This window comes from Stegostoma tigrinum, chromosome 35 (genome assembly GCF_030684315.1).
Source record: "Stegostoma tigrinum isolate sSteTig4 chromosome 35, sSteTig4.hap1, whole genome shotgun sequence".
NCBI lineage: Eukaryota > Metazoa > Chordata > Chondrichthyes > Orectolobiformes > Stegostomatidae > Stegostoma > Stegostoma tigrinum.
Genome location: NC_081388.1, coordinates 10,184,052 through 10,202,452, shown reverse-complemented (window position 1 = coordinate 10,202,452; position 18,401 = coordinate 10,184,052). Strand labels below are relative to the sequence as shown.

At 40.1% G+C, this 18,401-nt stretch overlaps 1 protein-coding gene across 3 annotated transcripts in view; it reads left to right on the top strand.

Annotated features, from left to right (window-relative positions):
- brd4 (bromodomain containing 4) overlaps positions 1–18,401 on the top strand; it is a 184,487-nt gene that overhangs the window by 151,473 nt on the left and 14,613 nt on the right. For all 3 annotated transcript variants that reach the window (XM_048521930.1, XM_048521931.2, XM_048521929.2), the window contains 5 exons: positions 9,115–9,176; positions 11,603–11,840; positions 13,250–13,849; positions 14,655–14,761; positions 17,476–17,641. In XM_048521930.1, the coding sequence (XP_048377887.1) occupies positions 9,115–9,176; positions 11,603–11,840; positions 13,250–13,849; positions 14,655–14,761; positions 17,476–17,641 (1,173 nt within the window). The remainder of the gene's footprint in view (positions 1–9,114; positions 9,177–11,602; positions 11,841–13,249; positions 13,850–14,654; positions 14,762–17,475; positions 17,642–18,401) is intronic.

The window sequence follows — 18,401 nt, the reverse complement described above, 5'->3', positions numbered from 1 at the left end:
ATGGTTGTAACTTTGAAAAAGAAACTAATCAAAATTTCATGACATTACTTTTCCATTGATTTTTGACATTTTACAAGTTAAATTAGTGCACTTGCCAGTCTGTTTATTTGAAGGAGTTTGAAAGTATGTTTGATCAAGAATTTTTTGGATGTTGTATTACTAGTATGGTAATGAATGGCCAGTTGCAAGTCTGTCTCATTAGTCATGCCATTTTTACTGGAATAGTTGAAATTGGTACACAGCATATTAAAATAGTATTCCTTGCTTCTCTGGTGACCTGAGCTTAAAACTTCCTCAATGGAAGGTAGGTGAAAGCAGCCTCTTCATTAGCTGTTCAAATGCTCTGTAAAGTAATTTTCAACAATTTTTACCCCGTTCTCAAAAGAAATAAATTTACAATACAAACCTACTCAAGTCTCAAATTGTGCTCTCCTTTCCGAGAGTACAGGCATGCTTGATATAAATATGACTGTACAGTTGCACTAGCATGGTAAGAGATACTTTGATTAGGCTGGGTCACAACTGATTTGGCTATATTTCACCTTGTCTGTGCTGTACCCTGATTTATCGATGTTAATTCAGCCAGTAGGCATCAAATGTTAGACCATATTTTTCCTTTTAATCAGTTTTTAGCTTTAGTACTGAGGCAGTGGAGTGCTGGCTGATCTTGTGGGTAGAGCTACATTAGTTTGGTGGGCTTTACCCCGCCCTGTCCATTGTAGCCAACCATTGTGGTCGGACCTAATTTCTTGCGCTTTAGTGTGACGTACCATGTTGTGGAATGGTGTGGCCCAGTTTACTTTGGAAATAAATGTAAGAGCATGCTCACACTCATTGTACAGTCTTATTTCCTTTTGCAATTTACTCTTTCAAGTTGCTAAGGTGGTTTCTTTGTAGACATTCAGATGTAAGTGTCATGATTCTAATACTTTAGGATCATGCTGTGCAGCTGGGGACAACATTTGATGAGCAGAAAACACTTGAACGTTGCAGCTTGGAACCCAGCATCGTAGGAAGTCTTTTCTTGAGTAGTCTTAACTGATCTTTTTATAAGTACTTTCCAGCCACTTCGGTCAACCTTAATGAGAGTTCTGTGCAGTACTCGGGTTCAGCTGTAAAAGTGATCCCATTCTATGCATGGAATGTGGGACTGTATCTTTACAGATAGCTGGGGAGTTCCCCAGTTATGACCAAAATCTGGTCCAGATTGGTTGGTTATGATGTCAATCGGTCTCCAAAACCAATCTTTCAAAGACTGAATTTATGACTGTTCTGAAGTGTTTGAATATAATGTATATTTAGCTTGTAATAAAGCTTGATTTCGTTGAGCATCAGAACAATATACTTTGGGTGAATGAATTTTAACTGTAGCTTTGGGTCATAGCCACTCAGTTATTTCAAATAATCTTTAATGTGATTTGTCTTTGTGGGGTGGGAACCTGTGGTATTTTAAGCTGATCATTTGGCTTGTCGTTATTCATTTGCCATTTTCACTGTATCAGTGTCCCTCCCAAATGAACAATTGACTGGATATAGTTACCAGAAATGCAGCTTTTGTAGTATATATAAAAATATATTTTTTACTCTTTCTACTTTTCTAGTTGAATATGTACCTGATGCATGTTGACTTTATATTTGGGGTTAAATTATATATGTATTTTTTTTTAAAACTTTGTATAGTTTTCTACCTTTCATCAGTTCTCAAATAAAACAAGTTTGCAAACCAGAACGTGATTGCTTGGTGGGTTGAGTTGTATACTGTCCGGGGCTATGTAGATCACGAAATCATTACAAATCTATAAGTAGTATGATGTACCTCATTTGGCTAGGTGATTACCTAGACCGGTAAGTTGACAATACATCCAATGTAGGTAATTTGAAGCCGGGCCCTTTACCAAACAAGGTGAGAAACTCTGCAGTTGCAGATATGTTGTCTGTCCATTGCAATTCTTTCTAAAGTTTGAACAAAAGTACACAACACATCCTGTTGGATCTATGAATAGAGAGGTCATAACTAACATAGTGAATAGCTCCATCATCTGCAGTTCTTGCTGTCTCCAATGTGAGCATAGATTCTGCAGCCGGTAAGACTTGTCTGTGTGACCTCATTTCAGTGTCCGTCTGTTTGCGATAGCTTAATATATCTATCTCTACTAAGCAGTCCATTACCAAGTGATAGTTGTTGGAATTACCTTGCCTCGAATGACTGAAATTCCATTATTTGTTCTGATGTGACCATTTGAATGGATTTTGGGCAACTTGTTCATCTAACACAATTCAAGTTGGTTCTGCAAAACTTCTTTATAAAGAAACCGTAATGTTGAAGAGTTGATGTTGCGATTAGAGTAATTAATATTGCTAGAAACAAAGATGTACAAATCTTAATTTTATAACTGAAGTTTGACTTTTGGAGTTTCCTCACTTATGGAATATCAGCACAACTTCACACCTATAATACTGTAAGCAGCAAATGCTTGTGTCTCTTAAATGCTACCATTATTTTTGAATTCCTATTTAGTGTAAAAATATTAACGAAAGCAGTGAAGCAGCATGCTGTGGAATTTGTGCCTCATCCCAAATTACATGCAACTTTGGAGGATCAGGTACTTTCTACTTGGTGGAGGCAGAAATGCACGTGAGCCTGTTTGTTCCTTGGCCACTGCCGTGATTTTTGATTCTGCCATCCATACACCAAGAAGTAAAACCAGTAGTCCAAAAGCAATATGATGATTTATTTCTGAAGCCATTAATCCGCAAGAGAGGACGGCACACCACACTGAGGGTATGCTGAATTAGCCCCTATTGTGTCTCAGATGGCTCACAAAATTAATCAGTTTACTGTGAAAGCAAACATGGCAGCAGGTTAAGATAAGCTGGGTGCCACATGTAGGAAGATGAATAACTAATTAATTATTCTAATATTGGTGATTTCTCTTTGCGCCCCCTCTCACATCGTCTTCCTTCTCTTCCCCCACCCCCTACAAAAAAAATGTTAACCAAGATCACAAGAACTTTGGGCTCCATCATCCCATAAAGATGGCATTGAGTTAATGAAACATCTGAAGGTTGACATCTTTATGCAGATCTCCGTTGATACAGTACAAAATGTCAGCCAGCCCAGGTTGAATGCTGAATTCCTGGAGTGTGGCTTCAGTGTTTAAACTTCTGAGTTGTTGATACAATCATTGGTCTAAGTCAATGATCTTAAGCCAGCATTTATATTAATTTAAAAACACCTTTTTAAAAATCTGGATAAGGGCATTGTAAACTGCCATGTTTAACTAGTTTTGAGTTAAATTTAAACTCTTATTAAAATAATGCTGAAAATAAGATGCAGTGGCCAACTTTGTAAATTCATGAAGTTAGCATTTGTGATGATGTCAGCAGTGACTTGGTGGGTCGTGCACGCATCCAAATCAGAATATTGTTAGTTTGAGTACCACTCAAACTTAGGTTCTCAAAAATCTAAGATGACACACTAAAAAGGTGCTATATTGTCAAACATATTAAACCTAAATCAGTCTGTGCTGTTCAGATGGATGTATATAAAAGATCCCATGATCAATATTTATGCTTCAGTCACAAACAGTAAAACAGATTACCTGGTTATTATTACATTCATATTAGTAGGACCTTATATGTAAAATGACAGTGTTTGATACTACAACAGTGACTAAACATCAAAAATCTTGACCTTCAGGCCTTTATTGAATTAGATAAAGTTGTTCCATAGTAAATTCAAATTATTCTTTTTGATGATTGAGACTTGACGTTGATTAAGTGAGGTAATGACACTTCATTTGAGCTTCAGAAGGAATGTTTAAACCATCGTTATTGTCTCACTTGTATTCCTAAAGACTTTGCTTCCTCTTGGGGATATCATGTGACCATGCTGAAATAGTTATTTCTTTAAACACTTGGAGAAGTGCTAACTCTTTCAGGGATGCCTGGCCTATTTTTCTAATCAACCTTGTTCAGATGTTATTACCCTCACCTGGAGCCGGTGGGATTTGAGCCTGGGTCTGCTGGCTCAAGAGGTAGGGACACTGCCTTTGCACCACAAGCTCCCCTTGATATTTAGAAAGTGGTTTATTGATTATGGAAATTGATTGGTGACAGTCGCAATTATAACAGTACACACTGAACTCGTACAGGACGAAAGGTGACGTATATAACAGCCAGGGCAGTTACCTTCCTTGATTTACTTTTTATGCTGTTTGCTTGCGTCCTTCTCATCTCACGCTTTCCCTTATCTCCGATCTGTACGCTGTTCATTCCCCTTCACTGCTCTGCTTCCTTCCATCCCTCTCTTGCTTTTTTGTTCCTCTCCCCACCCTGCTCGCCATGCTTGGGTGTCCGATCCCAACCTCGCCTGTTTCCATCTCCTCTCCCCCCCCCCCCCCCCCCCACTGCCTTCCCTTGCCGCCTTGTGTCTCTCCCCATTCCCCACTCAGTTGATGTCATTTACAGCATCAGTTAGACCCTGCTTTCGCTCACAACTTCCCTCACTATAATTTGAAAAACTGTCATGTGCTTCATGCTAAAGTTGCAGTTAGTGTTGTCAGAGTATATTGTATTCCAGTAAGGGTCTGAGCCTTTGGGAGAGGAAGGATGCAAGTTGGACTAAATAATGCAAGAACATTTGGTAATTTGAGAATGTTAATTCAACTTAGTTGAAATTCCAGTGTGTTCATGGCCCATCCAAAACATCTACATGATGCAGGCATACTTAAATGATGAAGTCTTCTAATGTCAAATTCTCAGCAGCTATTTTTTCTAGAATATTTTTAAAACAGTTCACCTCTGAACTAAATTACCTGCTCAATATTTCTTCCTACCCACAAAGATACCTAAAATGATGTTCATCGCATAGATCAGAGCTTATGTCTCTCTGATCTGTTTGAATTATCAATAGGATTTTTGGTTCCTTTTAGTGTCATGGAAGTGAATTATGGCCTTTTTGCTTATCTTGAGCTCTCAAGTGTGATAATGTGCACAGAATGATAGAAATGGGCAAGTAATTCTGTTATGACCTGATGTGGTAAATGTAAGAATCCGCATGATTCGTTAATGCGAGTAAGTGTATATTTTGATAGTAATACTAACATCTTGGTTTTTATTTCTTAATGCACTTTTTCCCATAATTTTGTCCTCACTTGCCAATTTAGTTTTAATTTTTCAGTCTCATCTACTGGAGATTTTCAAACATGCTTTCCTTTGACTTAATTGTCCTGCATTCTTCCAAAGTTGCTGAAAGGTTGAGCATTTCTTGAGATATTGGTTAAATGGTGTTCACTTCAATCTTCAGTAACTACTAATATGCATTATAAATATGCAATAATGGTGGGCTGGTCATGTGGGAACAGTTTGTAAAATGGGGAGAAAAATTACTAGGCCTTTTCACTGACTCTCATCTGAAAGTGCACGCAGTTATACATCAGCTGTCAAAATGAAAGATCCAATCTGTATGAAAGCAGAAACACATGAAAGGAAAGGTATTTACACACACTTGGGAAGGTAAAGATAAATAGTTTAGTTTTTGAAATGATTAACAACATGGAATCTTTAGGTCTATGTGAAGCAATCAGACACTTCAAACAATAACATAAAATCTATTTGAAGTAGGCTTGTTTAATTAATTCTGCTTAAGCTACCAATAAATCCTCTTGAATTCTAGCTGTTGTACATGGATCTCCATCAGTGGTTAACAAAGAACTCTAGCTGAGGAATTGTCAAATGCATTTTATACGTTGAAATTTCAGGACTAGAATGTAAATCAGAGTGTACCCTGAGTGGTTTGCTTTTCTGTGACTTCAGTTGTTTTAGAAGGTAAATAGAAGGCTCGACCTGCTGGATTTCAGTGAGTATGTGCTTCTTGGGACATGTTTATTGAATCAGGAGAACTCTTGTTGAGCCATTAGAGCTGCATATCTGCTATTATCACGCCCGTACAGCTTTTTTGTGTAGATATAAGCAACATCAAAATAAATTTTGATGTTCTGAATGGTTTTATCAAGCAGGTATGAGGTATCCCAGCTTTAGAAAAGCAATTAACATGTCCAAGTGCTGTGCCTGACAATGACTAACAATAAAAAAATTTATTTTATATGTGGTCCATTAACATTTGAAACTAAATTGAGGATAATGAAGCAACAGTCTTCTAAAGACATTGCTTCTTGTGATTGTGACATTTAGCTATACGGCCATTTGATTTCCACTATGAATTAATTATAAATTCTAACATCTTCCTAGTTTTCTCACCGATTTCATTTTCCTATATGACTAACAAAGCAGATAGAATCAACATTATCTGCACTATTCATTGCCCCCAGTTTTGAGGAAAATTACAGACCGAGCTAATCTTGGCTAAGAGCACACGTGAATCCCAAGATGCTCCACATCAGTTCACTGTGTTTTGTATTATATTAGAGTAGATGTCAAGCATATTTTATTGCCAGCGATCACGACCGCATACACAAAATGATTAGTTATTGTAATAGTTATTAAGTGCAACCATAATAAAAACTGCTGCTGTATATTGCAGGTTTAATTTGCTGGATGAAACTTCATTGCTTTGCATTTCATTAAATTTGAAGTTTGGGGTAATGTGTAGTGTTTGATACTATGGTAAAGAAGCAAAATATGAGCAGATACTTATTGAGAAATGACCTATTGAGGTAAAACAGAGAAAACAGTGTGTCTTATAAGTACCTGTCAGCTTTATATTTCTGTAACATGAAAAATTTTCAGGCCAGACTTCCTACATTGTGCAAAGTCATTTTGCAGTTTTTTAAACTAATAGCGACTCAAATGTTCCTCACTTCTTGGAATTGGCTCAGCTTTAGATCTGAACACTGCCAAATTATTTTAATCTGTTTATGCTAGTTTGATCAAAAATTTAACTTTGATTAGTATGCTCTTTTATACAGTGTTCTCTTGAAGAATTTATTTTGTGAAAAGTGTAAAATGTTTGTGTTCCTTTTTTGAAGTGAGGGTCTGCTTGAAAACGACCCATTTCTAAGCTATCCAGCACACACACATCCTTCCTTGAAAGCAAATTTCTTTGACCAAACTTTAGGACCACATCTGATCTTTTTGCACCCTTTGCTACTAAATGTGCCCTATGTACCTTGGCATGTTTTAAATACAAGTTTGAGTAGATCTTAGTCTGTCTATTGATGCGATAGTGTCTACCAACTGGGAAGCTATCTATTTGAGTCATCTGTAAATATGAATTTCAACCTTTTAAATCTGGGGCCAGGATTGCTATATTCCTGTTTATGTAGTTCCTGCCTTATGCAAAATATTGTAGTGAGCGGCTTTTCTGAAAACATTTTAGGTATGCTATTATAGAAAAGTTGGACCTAGATTAGAAATGCATTTGTGACTTACATTCTCATCCGAAATGGGCAGCTATCAGGGATTTGCTCAAATAATTCACTGTTGTTTTCTGAGCTAATATAAACTAGTTTTGTGTTTCAACGGCAAGTAATTTTGATGGCAGTGTAAGGACAACCACGGTGAAAACATGTTTATCATTGTGTAATTAATGTTTTAGCATGATAATTGCATTTGTGTTGAAATGTTCTGTGAAGTGTTTTGGAGGAAGTCTTCGGAATCATTTGACTAGTTCCTTGCTCTAAGATAATACAATGAAATAATCCACTTTTAATGTGTATTCAATGTGCTTTGAGGAACAAAGATCAAACCTCCATTAATCCATAATACTGTTCATCAGCATAAAGGTATAAGCATTTGAGTGGAACTTTAACCTCTGTGGACCTGGTTGTTGGTATAATGTGTTAAACTGGAGTTTGAAAATCACCTCTTTGTTGTCAAAAACAATCCTTGACAGATTTGATTGCAATTCTGTTAACCCATAAGACAGCATGTAACCTGTTAATAACATGCTAGTTAAATTGAATCTGTTCAAGAATTACTGTCCCTGTTGTATTACATCAGGACAAACTGATTCTGTGATTTGTTCATCCTTGGTTTAGCAATAGGAAGGACAGAGGTCAAAATAGTCTCAGGCGTGTACTTAATCAGTTACAGTGGCTCTCAATGTTCATTGTTATTCATGAGCAGACAAAATACAGTTTGACTTAGGTTGATGTCTGCTGTTGAATTTGAACAAAGCATTTGATACCAGTCTAGAGGAATTTGAAACTGTCAGATGGTTAAACTGGTACAAGAAACTGCGCAATTGATGATTATAGAAAATGGGACAGTAAGCCCACAGAATTGTAGGAAATGGGTTTGTACACCCAATTACCCACATGATAATTACTTAACACAGCTACCTCATGGTAGGGAGGCCTTGAAGAAAGGGAGCCTATTGATTGACATGTCACCTCTTTGCTTGAGAAAATGAGGTGTCAACTGTATTGTCAGTATTCATGCAGCTAATAGCAGTACTTAGCACCCTGTTTCTAATGTCACTTTGTCATGGAAGAAGGCAATGTTATAGGAGCAGAGGACAGCAATTAAAGCATGATAGTAAAACTCCTAAAGTGAGATTCTTGAGAACTGTCGCCTTGTGTTTAATTCCTGAGCTCAGAGGGGATAGGTTAGTGTGCAGCCAGTACATATCTTAATATAATTAGTTGTTACAATTTAATTACAAGGTTGAGTCTTCTATTGTCAATATTTTTGTAAGACACCAGTTGATTTTATCATGCAAAGTAGAACTAAGCACAGCATTGATGGAGAATTGGGGATGCATATTTATTTCTGGAGGAATAATTCCAATCCCCAATGGAAGGACGGACAATCCAGAGGGGGATCCTTGAACTAGGCACATAATACCGGTAGGCACGTGCCTACCTTGTGGCTACAGCTGGATGAAATCAGGCAAAATTGCAAAGAAATTGGGGAAAATGTGTAATGTCCTAGCCCTAACTTTTTAAAAGAAAAATTCCCTACTCTACAACAAAGGCTTCTATGCATTTTTTTGGGGATCTAAACAATTCTTGCTGTAATCTGCTGTAAGCAGGTCCTCTGTTGGAGCTGTTTAAAGGAAAAAAAAGTCAGCTGGAGCTCTTTTGTGTACAGTATGGATTAGATGCGGTTGTCCGTCAGCCAGCACGTCTCAATTTCAACTCTCTTCTGCAGAGATGCCACCTAAAGCCAAACATGGCAGCCACAAGAATCGCTCTGGACGGGAGCAGAAGAAGGTAGGAATAAACATTGGGCTGAGACTATGTGCTCGTTTTACTTTTGGGATGGATTGGGGGGTTTTGGTGTCTCTTCACGTGCTACTTGTGGAAATCTGCATAAAATAAGTAAATTTGCAAAATACTGCACTGTGCTGTTTGTTTGACTGCATTTTCTGTTTCTTCTTCCTCATTTCTCCCCCCACCCCCGCACCCCATCTCTTAAAGTTTCTATCACTGCCAGCCAGGAGAAAAGGCAGGAGGTTAGCTTTCCTGATACGTTTGAAAACTGTCCCACTTGTAATTCCTCTTGAGAAAGTGAATGCTCAGTAACTTTTGAGGGGAGAGAGGAAAACATAGCTTAATGGAGAGTAAGTCACACAAGTCCAAAATATTATGCATCCTGAAGGTGTAGGATTTAATCTCCCCCCTCCACCTTTGTTCCTAGCCATAGGCTAATTTTGGCAGCACTGAGCTGGGGTAATTCTGCATCAGGGAAATCTGATGCCTGGGTCTCCCCACCAGTCATTTCCCTTTTGCCTCAATGCTGAGCCTTAGTGATAAATGCTGGGCATGAGTGACAAAATCAAAGGACTTGTGTCAGTTTACTGCAGGCAGGGTCTGGTGCCGGAATAGAGCTGAGGGACAGAATAAAGAAGAAAGCTGGAAAATATTGTATATTTAGAAAGGGAGAACTATAACGTATTAATCTTAAAAAGAGCTCTTTTACTGTAATCTGCCTAGAGGAATTCAAAAATTTAATATCTCACAAACATGCTGCAGTAATATCTTTCTTTACCTTACGTTAAATGTCTTAAAGTGTAGAAAACCATAGTGTTTTGATAAATAATTGTGATGTGCTGAAATAATATTTCAGTGCTTGCCAACTTTTCTAAATGTTAGAGATCTGCCAATATCTCTTCCCCTTGTGTTTATTCGCTGTGGTAACTAAACATCACCAAAAAAGTCTGTAACTTGGAACAATATACATTTACATGTAAGGAACACAGGAGTAGGTCACTTATCCCTGAAGCCTGCTCTTGTGTTCACTTAGATTATGGTTAACCTGTACCTCAACTCTTGTTTTCTTTAATACCTTACCAACAGAAATCTTACCACCTTCTGTTGCGAAACAGAGCCAGTGTTTTGGCAGGCAAGAGCTCCAGATTTGTACTACGAGGGTGGGGTGGGAGGGTGCAAGGTACCCTTGAATTGCCTTTTAAATGGTCTAGCTCTAATTTTAAACTTGAATCCTTTGCTCATTCGTAGTGTAGAGGAAATGGTTTTTATCTACCCAGTTGAATCTTTTGAACGTTTCTAAACAGTGTGATCATATCAACTCTACATTATACTCCCTACAGAAAATTTAAATTTGAGAGTCACTTCAGGAGATTCTGTGTAGATCGCTGGTGAAATCTGTTTACACTGTAGAACTGTCATTAGCTTAAAGTTGACCGTAAAGATTCAATTTTGCCAGCTGTGACTCAAGCTATGCTTGATTGCCTGCTGGTAATGTCGTCTTTTGTTAATGTGATGCTATGGACTCAAGGGTGGGTCTTTATAACCACCTAAACCATCAAAGGAAATTTTGGCAAACATGGACGCTGGTAGCAGCTGGACCTCTGTCTGAGACTACGTTAATCTTGTCTGTTTAAGACTCTTACTTTTGGAATGGCAATTGTGTGGGAGGTGGATTGTTTGTCATTGGTTCCTACAGAGTAATGGTATGTCATATGGGAATCAGTGGTTTGTGTGTTGGAATGGCATTTAATCTCTTGACTGCAGAGCCAACAATTTCAACTCCCTCTTCCTTCCCTGAAGGATCTAGGTTAGAAGCATCAATCCTTTTGATCCCAATCTTCCCCTGCGCCTCAAGTCCAAGATGCTGGGTGAGACAGTTATTGTAGCTCCTGCAGTTGCTTTATGAAGATAAACAAAGTTCTAGATGAACTTTGTCATTTCCAGTATCATACCTTTCAGGCATGGTGCACATTATTTTGAAGTTGCCAATCTCATTCTTTTGGAGTAGCATATTTGTGTAATGCCATTTGTTACACTAGAGAGGCTGAGAGATGCAATTTTAATTGTACAGCCCCTTCATGTTGTCAATCCCCATTCACTCTTCACATCTGCAAGTTGGACCAGAAGACGAATGGCATTTGGAATATTGTCTCATCTAGGGCACATTACATTGAATGTATTAAACTCCAGGAGCAAATATGTGGTGATTAGCTGTTGAATGAGGTGACTGGGAGGGCTGAGAAGAAAATAATTAATGTTTAATCAAGTAATAAATAAACCAATTCCAGAAAACACCACAAGGTAAATAAAGCATAAAATATCTTAATAGGACCTAAAAAAAAACATACCCCTGTAACATTATAACATTGATTACAGCATTCATTACTCATCGTTCTGTAACGATAACTTCGTGCCCTCTTTTGTAGAACCACCATCACCATCAGCAGCCGCAGCCGATGAAGCAGTCGCCTCCTCAGTTTATACCTACTTCTCTTCCGATCATGGAGCCGCAGATATTGACCAATGCCTATGATGCCATGCCACACTTTGGGCCTCCCATGATGCACCTTCCACACCAGAGCGAGCTGCAGACGCATTTGCCACCTGCTCCTGAGCAGCACTCTCCCCCTCATCTCTCACAGCATTCAGTGGTGTCTCCTCCAGGTTGGTTTAATTTCTAACCTTTCAGGAAGGCCCAGCATCGAGAGGTTTTGTGAAGCTGCATTATATTTTGGCTTTTTCCCCATGAGTCTCCATGCTGGAAGGAATATGTCCTGTGCCCACTTGAATTTTGGACAAGTATTCAATAGTGTGATGGCTTAGTGTGCTTTATCTCCGTTGTTGCTGAAGTGTCTGCTGAATAAGTGATACTTATGAGTACATATTTACAAGTCGCATTAGCATTACTTGATTAATTTTGTGTACATAGACCTCTTTACCCTTGCTTTCTCTACACATCGAAATCAGAGTATTACAGCATTGGAAGCAGTTTCTTCGACCTATAGTGGCCAAGTTGATCATGTACCTATCTACTCTAATCCCATGGCCCAATTTTTGGCCCATAGCCTTGCATGCTGTGGCATTTCAAGTGTTTTCTAAATGCTACTTAAATGTAATGGATCCTGCTTCTCGTACCCTGTTTAGTTCTAAATAACCATTACCCTCTGGGTGAAAACAATGCTGCTTAATTCTGCCCTAAACCTTTGCTCCTTACCTTTCCTCTTAGTAGGGGAGTCAAAAACCAGCCATGGAGATTTAAGGTTTGTTCCCATCACCCCTCTCTATGGTGCCCTTCGATAATTTTGCAAATCTCATTCAGACTCCTCTTGGCCTTTTCTGCTCCAAAGAAAATGACCCAAGCCTATCTAGTTAGTCTTTCTTCAGAGATGAAACACTCCAACCCAGGCATCACTCGTGCACCTTCCCTGGTGCAATTCCATTCTTCCTACAATGTGGTGATCAGAACTGCACGTAGAAGTCCAGCTGTGGACTAACCAGTGTTGTGTTTGGGTCCATCATAACCTCCCCGTTCCTCTGTTCAATGCCTCAATGAATGAAGGCAAGTATCCCATGTCATGTTTTTTCTCAGTACCACTTAGCCATGCTGGCTGGAGTGTCTGTAGGTTCCATTCTTTGAAGAGAATTGGAAGCAAGAGGGGAAATAAAGGTTTCTGAATAACTCAAGATTGTGTTATGAAGAAATGTAGACTATTCACCTTAGAATGGTGGAATTATGTAGGTAGTGGGTAAGAGTCATTGAAATGAATAAAATAAAGATTCTACAACTAAATTTCAAGAGTCGCATCAGGAGATGCAGATTCAAGCTAGTAAAAAGGTATATTTGATGTTTGAAATTCTTTCAACATGAGTTATTGACAGAGTAGAATTCTAGTGACAGTAATGGAAAACAAAACTCTCATTATTTAAGAAACGGATGCTGCGAGAGTGAGATGATACGTAATGAAAATAGACATGTATAATTATTTGTGAGAAAGTTCTCCTGCTAAACCTGTTTCTTGAAAAGAGCAATGTAAAATAACAGTTGCTCCTTTTTGTGATCTTTTTCCTTGTAGCTTTGCACAGTAGTCTGCCTCAACAGCCATCCAGACCCAGCGGTAAAGCCGCACCTCTACCTCCAAAACAGCCGCGGCCTCTTGCACAGTCCCCACCCATGGTCCCACAGCCTATATTACAGCCGCCACAGATGACGCAGCCACCAGCATTGCTGGAAGAGGAGGAACCACCACCTCGTCTCTCAATTCCCCTGCAGCCTAGTCAGATGCATCTGTACTTGCAACAGCTACAAAAGGCTCAAAATCAAACTCCACTTCTCTCAACAGTCCAGACTTCATCCCAATCCCAATCCCAACCTCAACCCCCACCTCAGCCAGTCCACAGTCAGCCCCAGCCGCCTCATACCCAGCCCCAGCCTCTGTCTCACACCCAGCCTCCGCCACATCCCCAGCCTCAGCCTCTACCCCAGCAACAGGTGCCACAGCAGCATCAACCAAGGCCACTTCACATGCAGTCTATGCAGTTTCCATCCCACATTCAGCAGCCACAGCCACAGCCACAGCAACCGCAGCATCAGCCTCCCCAGCAGGCGAAACCCCAGCAGGTTATTCAGCACCACCACTCGCCACGACAGTCGAAGCCTGACCCTTATTCTACAGGTAAGGAATCTTGGAACAATGTGTGTGGAAATACTTGGGATGGGGACAGGGTGAGGTGTTGTCAGCCTGGAGCACAGGTACCTCATGTTCTAGTTTGTGTATGAATTTACCAAGAGGAAATTCGCTAATATAGAACTGGAAGAGCATTTGAAAGGGAAAAACTCAAATCAGGATTGGATAGCTTATGTTGGAGGAGCAGAATGGAACTGAATTTAATTGTTCTTTCAAAGTGTCATCACTTTGAACCATGATTTTCCTTTGAACAGAAAATAAATGCCCAGGGTCAAACTTTTCTTTCAGATCGTCGGATTTGTCTCTGGCAAGACCAACATTAGTTGCTTCTCTGAAATTGCCTGTGATCTAAATGGCTTACTAGACCATTTCAGTAGGCTGTTTTCAGGGTCATCCCATAGGTTTGACATCTCTTGTAGGCCAGATCAGGAAAAAATAAGATTTCCTTTCTTGAAGGACATTCCTAACCTAGTTAGTTTTTGTCATTCATTAGTTGGGTCACCATTACTGAAGCTAGCTCCTTATTCCATCTTTTTTTGAATTCAATTTTTATCTGCCTCTCTCTGGATTATTAGTCCAATGGTGTGTGTGACACACACACACACACACACACACACACACACTGATGTCTGCTGTAAGCTCTCTATCTTGCAGTAGCTTTCTTGAGGACGTGTACTGCAGAAACATTACTGTGTGCAAACTTGAAATTGAGAAAGAAGCTGGTCAAAAGAGTTGCACACCGCTTTGATGGGAAATTATTTACCTCTCTTTATTTTTGATATTCTTTTCTCAGCTCATTTGGCAGACGTGTCCTCACCCCTCTTGATGCATTCCCCACCGCTGCCACAATTTCCATCTCTTGTCCAGTCACCTCCGAGAACTACACAGAATAAGAAGCAGGTAAGCAGAATTGGTGTTATGTCCCTGATGTGCATCTAAGATGGGGCTTCATGTAGTCTGTTCCACTGGGCTGATGCTTCAAAGAATTTTTATTTTTGCCAGCAGCTGACACACAGGATGTAGGCAATAGGCATGAGGCACCGGGGGTGGTGATACACTGTTCAAATCATATGTGCCTGCACAAGTCAGCATTACTAGGCTTTACAACAACATGTCCTAACCCTGCATGTGTACATTTTCAGGGAGGATTTGCTGGATTTCAGTTAAGGCTGAAAGTTCTTTCTCGTGCTGTTCCCCTGGTATTTTCCTCCTCTGAGATCAGCACAAATTCAGGGTCCATCCTAGGGCCTTTGTGGTTGGTATCTACATATTGCCGTAACCAACTGAAACATTGGGGGATTCTTTATAAAACATGAAGCTTTGTTGTTGAAAGATCTGTTCACACTTGTGAATTATAAACATGGGGTGCAGCACTGTTACTTGTGATGGCCACAATATACTTAATCAAAAGCGAAGACTTTTCTGAAACATGTCCAGCACATGTGCAACTCAACAATGACTGCATTGAAGGGAGACTATCTGTCGATACTCCATCCTCCCTGTAGCATTACACATCTGAAAATAGTGCCGTTGGGAACCAATTCCCCATAGGACTTTTGCTGTGATACCTACTGCATTTTTCCTGAAGCTGTTCTGTAATGAAGGCTTCTGTTGCAGCTGAGTGGGACAGATCAAGTGATATTCTGAGAGAAAACAATAAGTGCAGTTGGTTCCTGTTCATTTGCTTTACTCAACTGATTAGTGTTTTGCATGGAATGTTTTGTTGTGTACTTGTAACCATTCTGCAAACCTATGGGAATGAGACAATTTTATTATTTCTCTAAATTAGGATTTTACTTGGTGGCAGTTACCATGACTTCAAATTCTAAACCTGTAGTTACATTGTAACTGAATAATAATCAGCCTGGTACCTACAGTTCTACTAAGAGTTTCAGGATATCAGGACTAAAAACAGCATGTATTTCCCTCCCCACCCATATGTGCTTCCTGGAGAGACCACCCTCTCTATGACTCGCTTGTCTGCTCCACACACTCCTCTAGCCCCACCACACCTGGCACTTTTCCCTGCAACCAAAGCAAGTGCTCCACCTGCCCCTATATCTCCCCCCTCACCCCCATCCCAAGCCCTAAGAAGACTTTCCACATCAAGCAGATGTTCACCTGCACATCAGTTAATGTGATATGCTGTATCCGCTGTTCCTGTTGTGGCCTCCTCTACAAGTGGATGCTTGGGGACTGCTTTGCGGAACACCTATGCTCAGTTCGCAACAAACAACTACACCTCCCAGTCGTGAACTATTTCAATTCCCCCCACTCCTCAGACAACATATCCATCCTGGGCTCCTGCATTGCCACAATGACACCACCTGAAAGCTGCAGGAACAGAAGCTCATATTTCGCTTGGGAACCCTACAACCCAAGGGTATCAATGTGGACTTCACAAGCTTCAAAATCTCCCTCCCCTCCCCCAGCCACATCCCAAAACCAACCCAGCTAGTCCCACCTCCCTAACCATTCCTCCCTCCCCAACTCCAACCCACTAACCTCATCTTGGCTCCTTGGTCTGTCTGTCCTCCCTATCTCCTCTTCCGCTCTCTCTCCCTTCTCCCTCCTCCACCCCCCCCCTCCCCCCACCCCCAAATCATCATCTTCTCTGGCTCTAACCTTGCCTCTTTGACCTGTCCCTCTCCTGTCACCCTATCTTCTCCTTTATCCATCTTCTATCCGCCTCTCTGTTTATTTCAGAATCGCCCCCCCTCCCCAACTTCTGAAGAAGGGCCTTGACCCAAAACGTCAAACTTTCCTGCTGCTCTGATGTTGCTTGGCTTGCTGTGTTCATCCAGCTTCATACTGTGTTATTTCATTCAAGAGAAATTTGCACATCTTCACTGTAACTGGAGTGCTGCAATGAATAAATTTGAACATGATAGAAATTCAGACAAGTGTCTTGACTTCCCATATATATGCAATATTGAGTTTCTCCACCCAGTTTGTCAGTGCGGACTCGATGGGCCTTTTCTGTGCTGTATGAATTTATTAACCCATTATTCCCTCCCCCTACTTCAAGTTTGCTGTGTACCAATTCTCAATGAATAACTGTTTTCCGCATTGCTCACAGCCGCATAAGCGATGGCATTGTTATTTGCTGTCTGATTTTTTTTCTCTCTGCTTTGTTTCTCTGAACTCGGACCTTAGGCATAGAACATAGTGTTGTCTGCAAAGCCACTGCCCTGCCTTTTGATTATTAGAAAAGCACTTTGTCATTGTTTTTTATTTTCAGAAAATTGCTGAGTTTTTTTTCTTTTACTTTTGAGTGTTTGTTTGACTGGGTGTTAATTTCTGGAAATTTAAAGGACCTGGATAATGAAATGGTTCAGCATCATAACTAGTCCAGAACACGCTGCACTATGGTTACTTTTAAAATCAATAAACCTGATTGGAAAGTTTCTTCTAATTTCTGTCAAAAGCCATCCTCTTTTTCCTTTTGGTACTGAGAATTAGTGTAATTGGTGTGCACATTTTGCTGTTGAGGAACAGATTGAGACTGCGCTATTCCACTTTACAGGCTTTTGGTCCAGTGGTGTGGACACTTCTTGATTGCATGAGGCCTGAGTTGGATTGGTGTATTTTCATGAGGATTTACTGTCTTACAGGAGCCAAGAACTCCCTCAATAGTGCAGTCTCAACCAATGGTGAGCGTGAAAGAAGAGAAGAGTCACTCTTCACCGGCTATCCGAAATGAGGCATTTAGCCCTTCGGTGCGCCAGGAATCATCAAAGCAGAGGGAGGGAAGCAAACCACCTCCACACCTTGGACACAGTAAGTAAACTCATTGGAGCTCACATGGCACTCAAGGCAGGGCATTTGTTGAATGTTTTACAGATAAATTTTCCTTAGAACAGCAGAATAAAACCTTTAGAATTAGAGCAGGCCTGTTCAGAAGTCATGTTAAAGGCACCAATTCCCACATAGTGGAAATCTGAGTAATTTTTCTCAAAGGCTGTTGAGGTGGTACATTGTAGAAGCATAGATTTTGGTATTTCAATTAGGCTTTAATGCAGTAGCAAGGAGACACCAGTGTGAGTGAATGAATTGAAGATGCAGATGAGACATGATCCATCTGAATTGCAGAACATATGCAGAAGGTGAATAGTCTTCTTTTGCTATGCTGTCTCAGTGCCCTAACTCATGTTTATCACTCAAATATTGCTGCTTGGTCATTCCTTTTGATGTTTATGGGACATTGTCTCATGAAATAAAAGTGAAATACTGTTGATGCTGGAGATCTGAAACAAGCAGAAAATGTTGGAGAAACTCAGCAAGTCTGGCGGCATCTGTGGAGATAGAAATAGAGATAATGTTTTGAGTCTAGCGATTGTTTGGAACTGAGCGTGCCTGGAAATTGGTTTTTCGACTGTTGTCGAAGGGAGAGGAGAAGCATGTGTTCTGATGGTGGAGTTGCACAGACCAAAAGAGAATTCTTATCGTAGGAGACGATAATTGACAAAATGCACGTAATAGACAACAGTTCACCTTTGTTGAGGGCAAAACAATGGAAGCAAGCAATTGATCAGATACT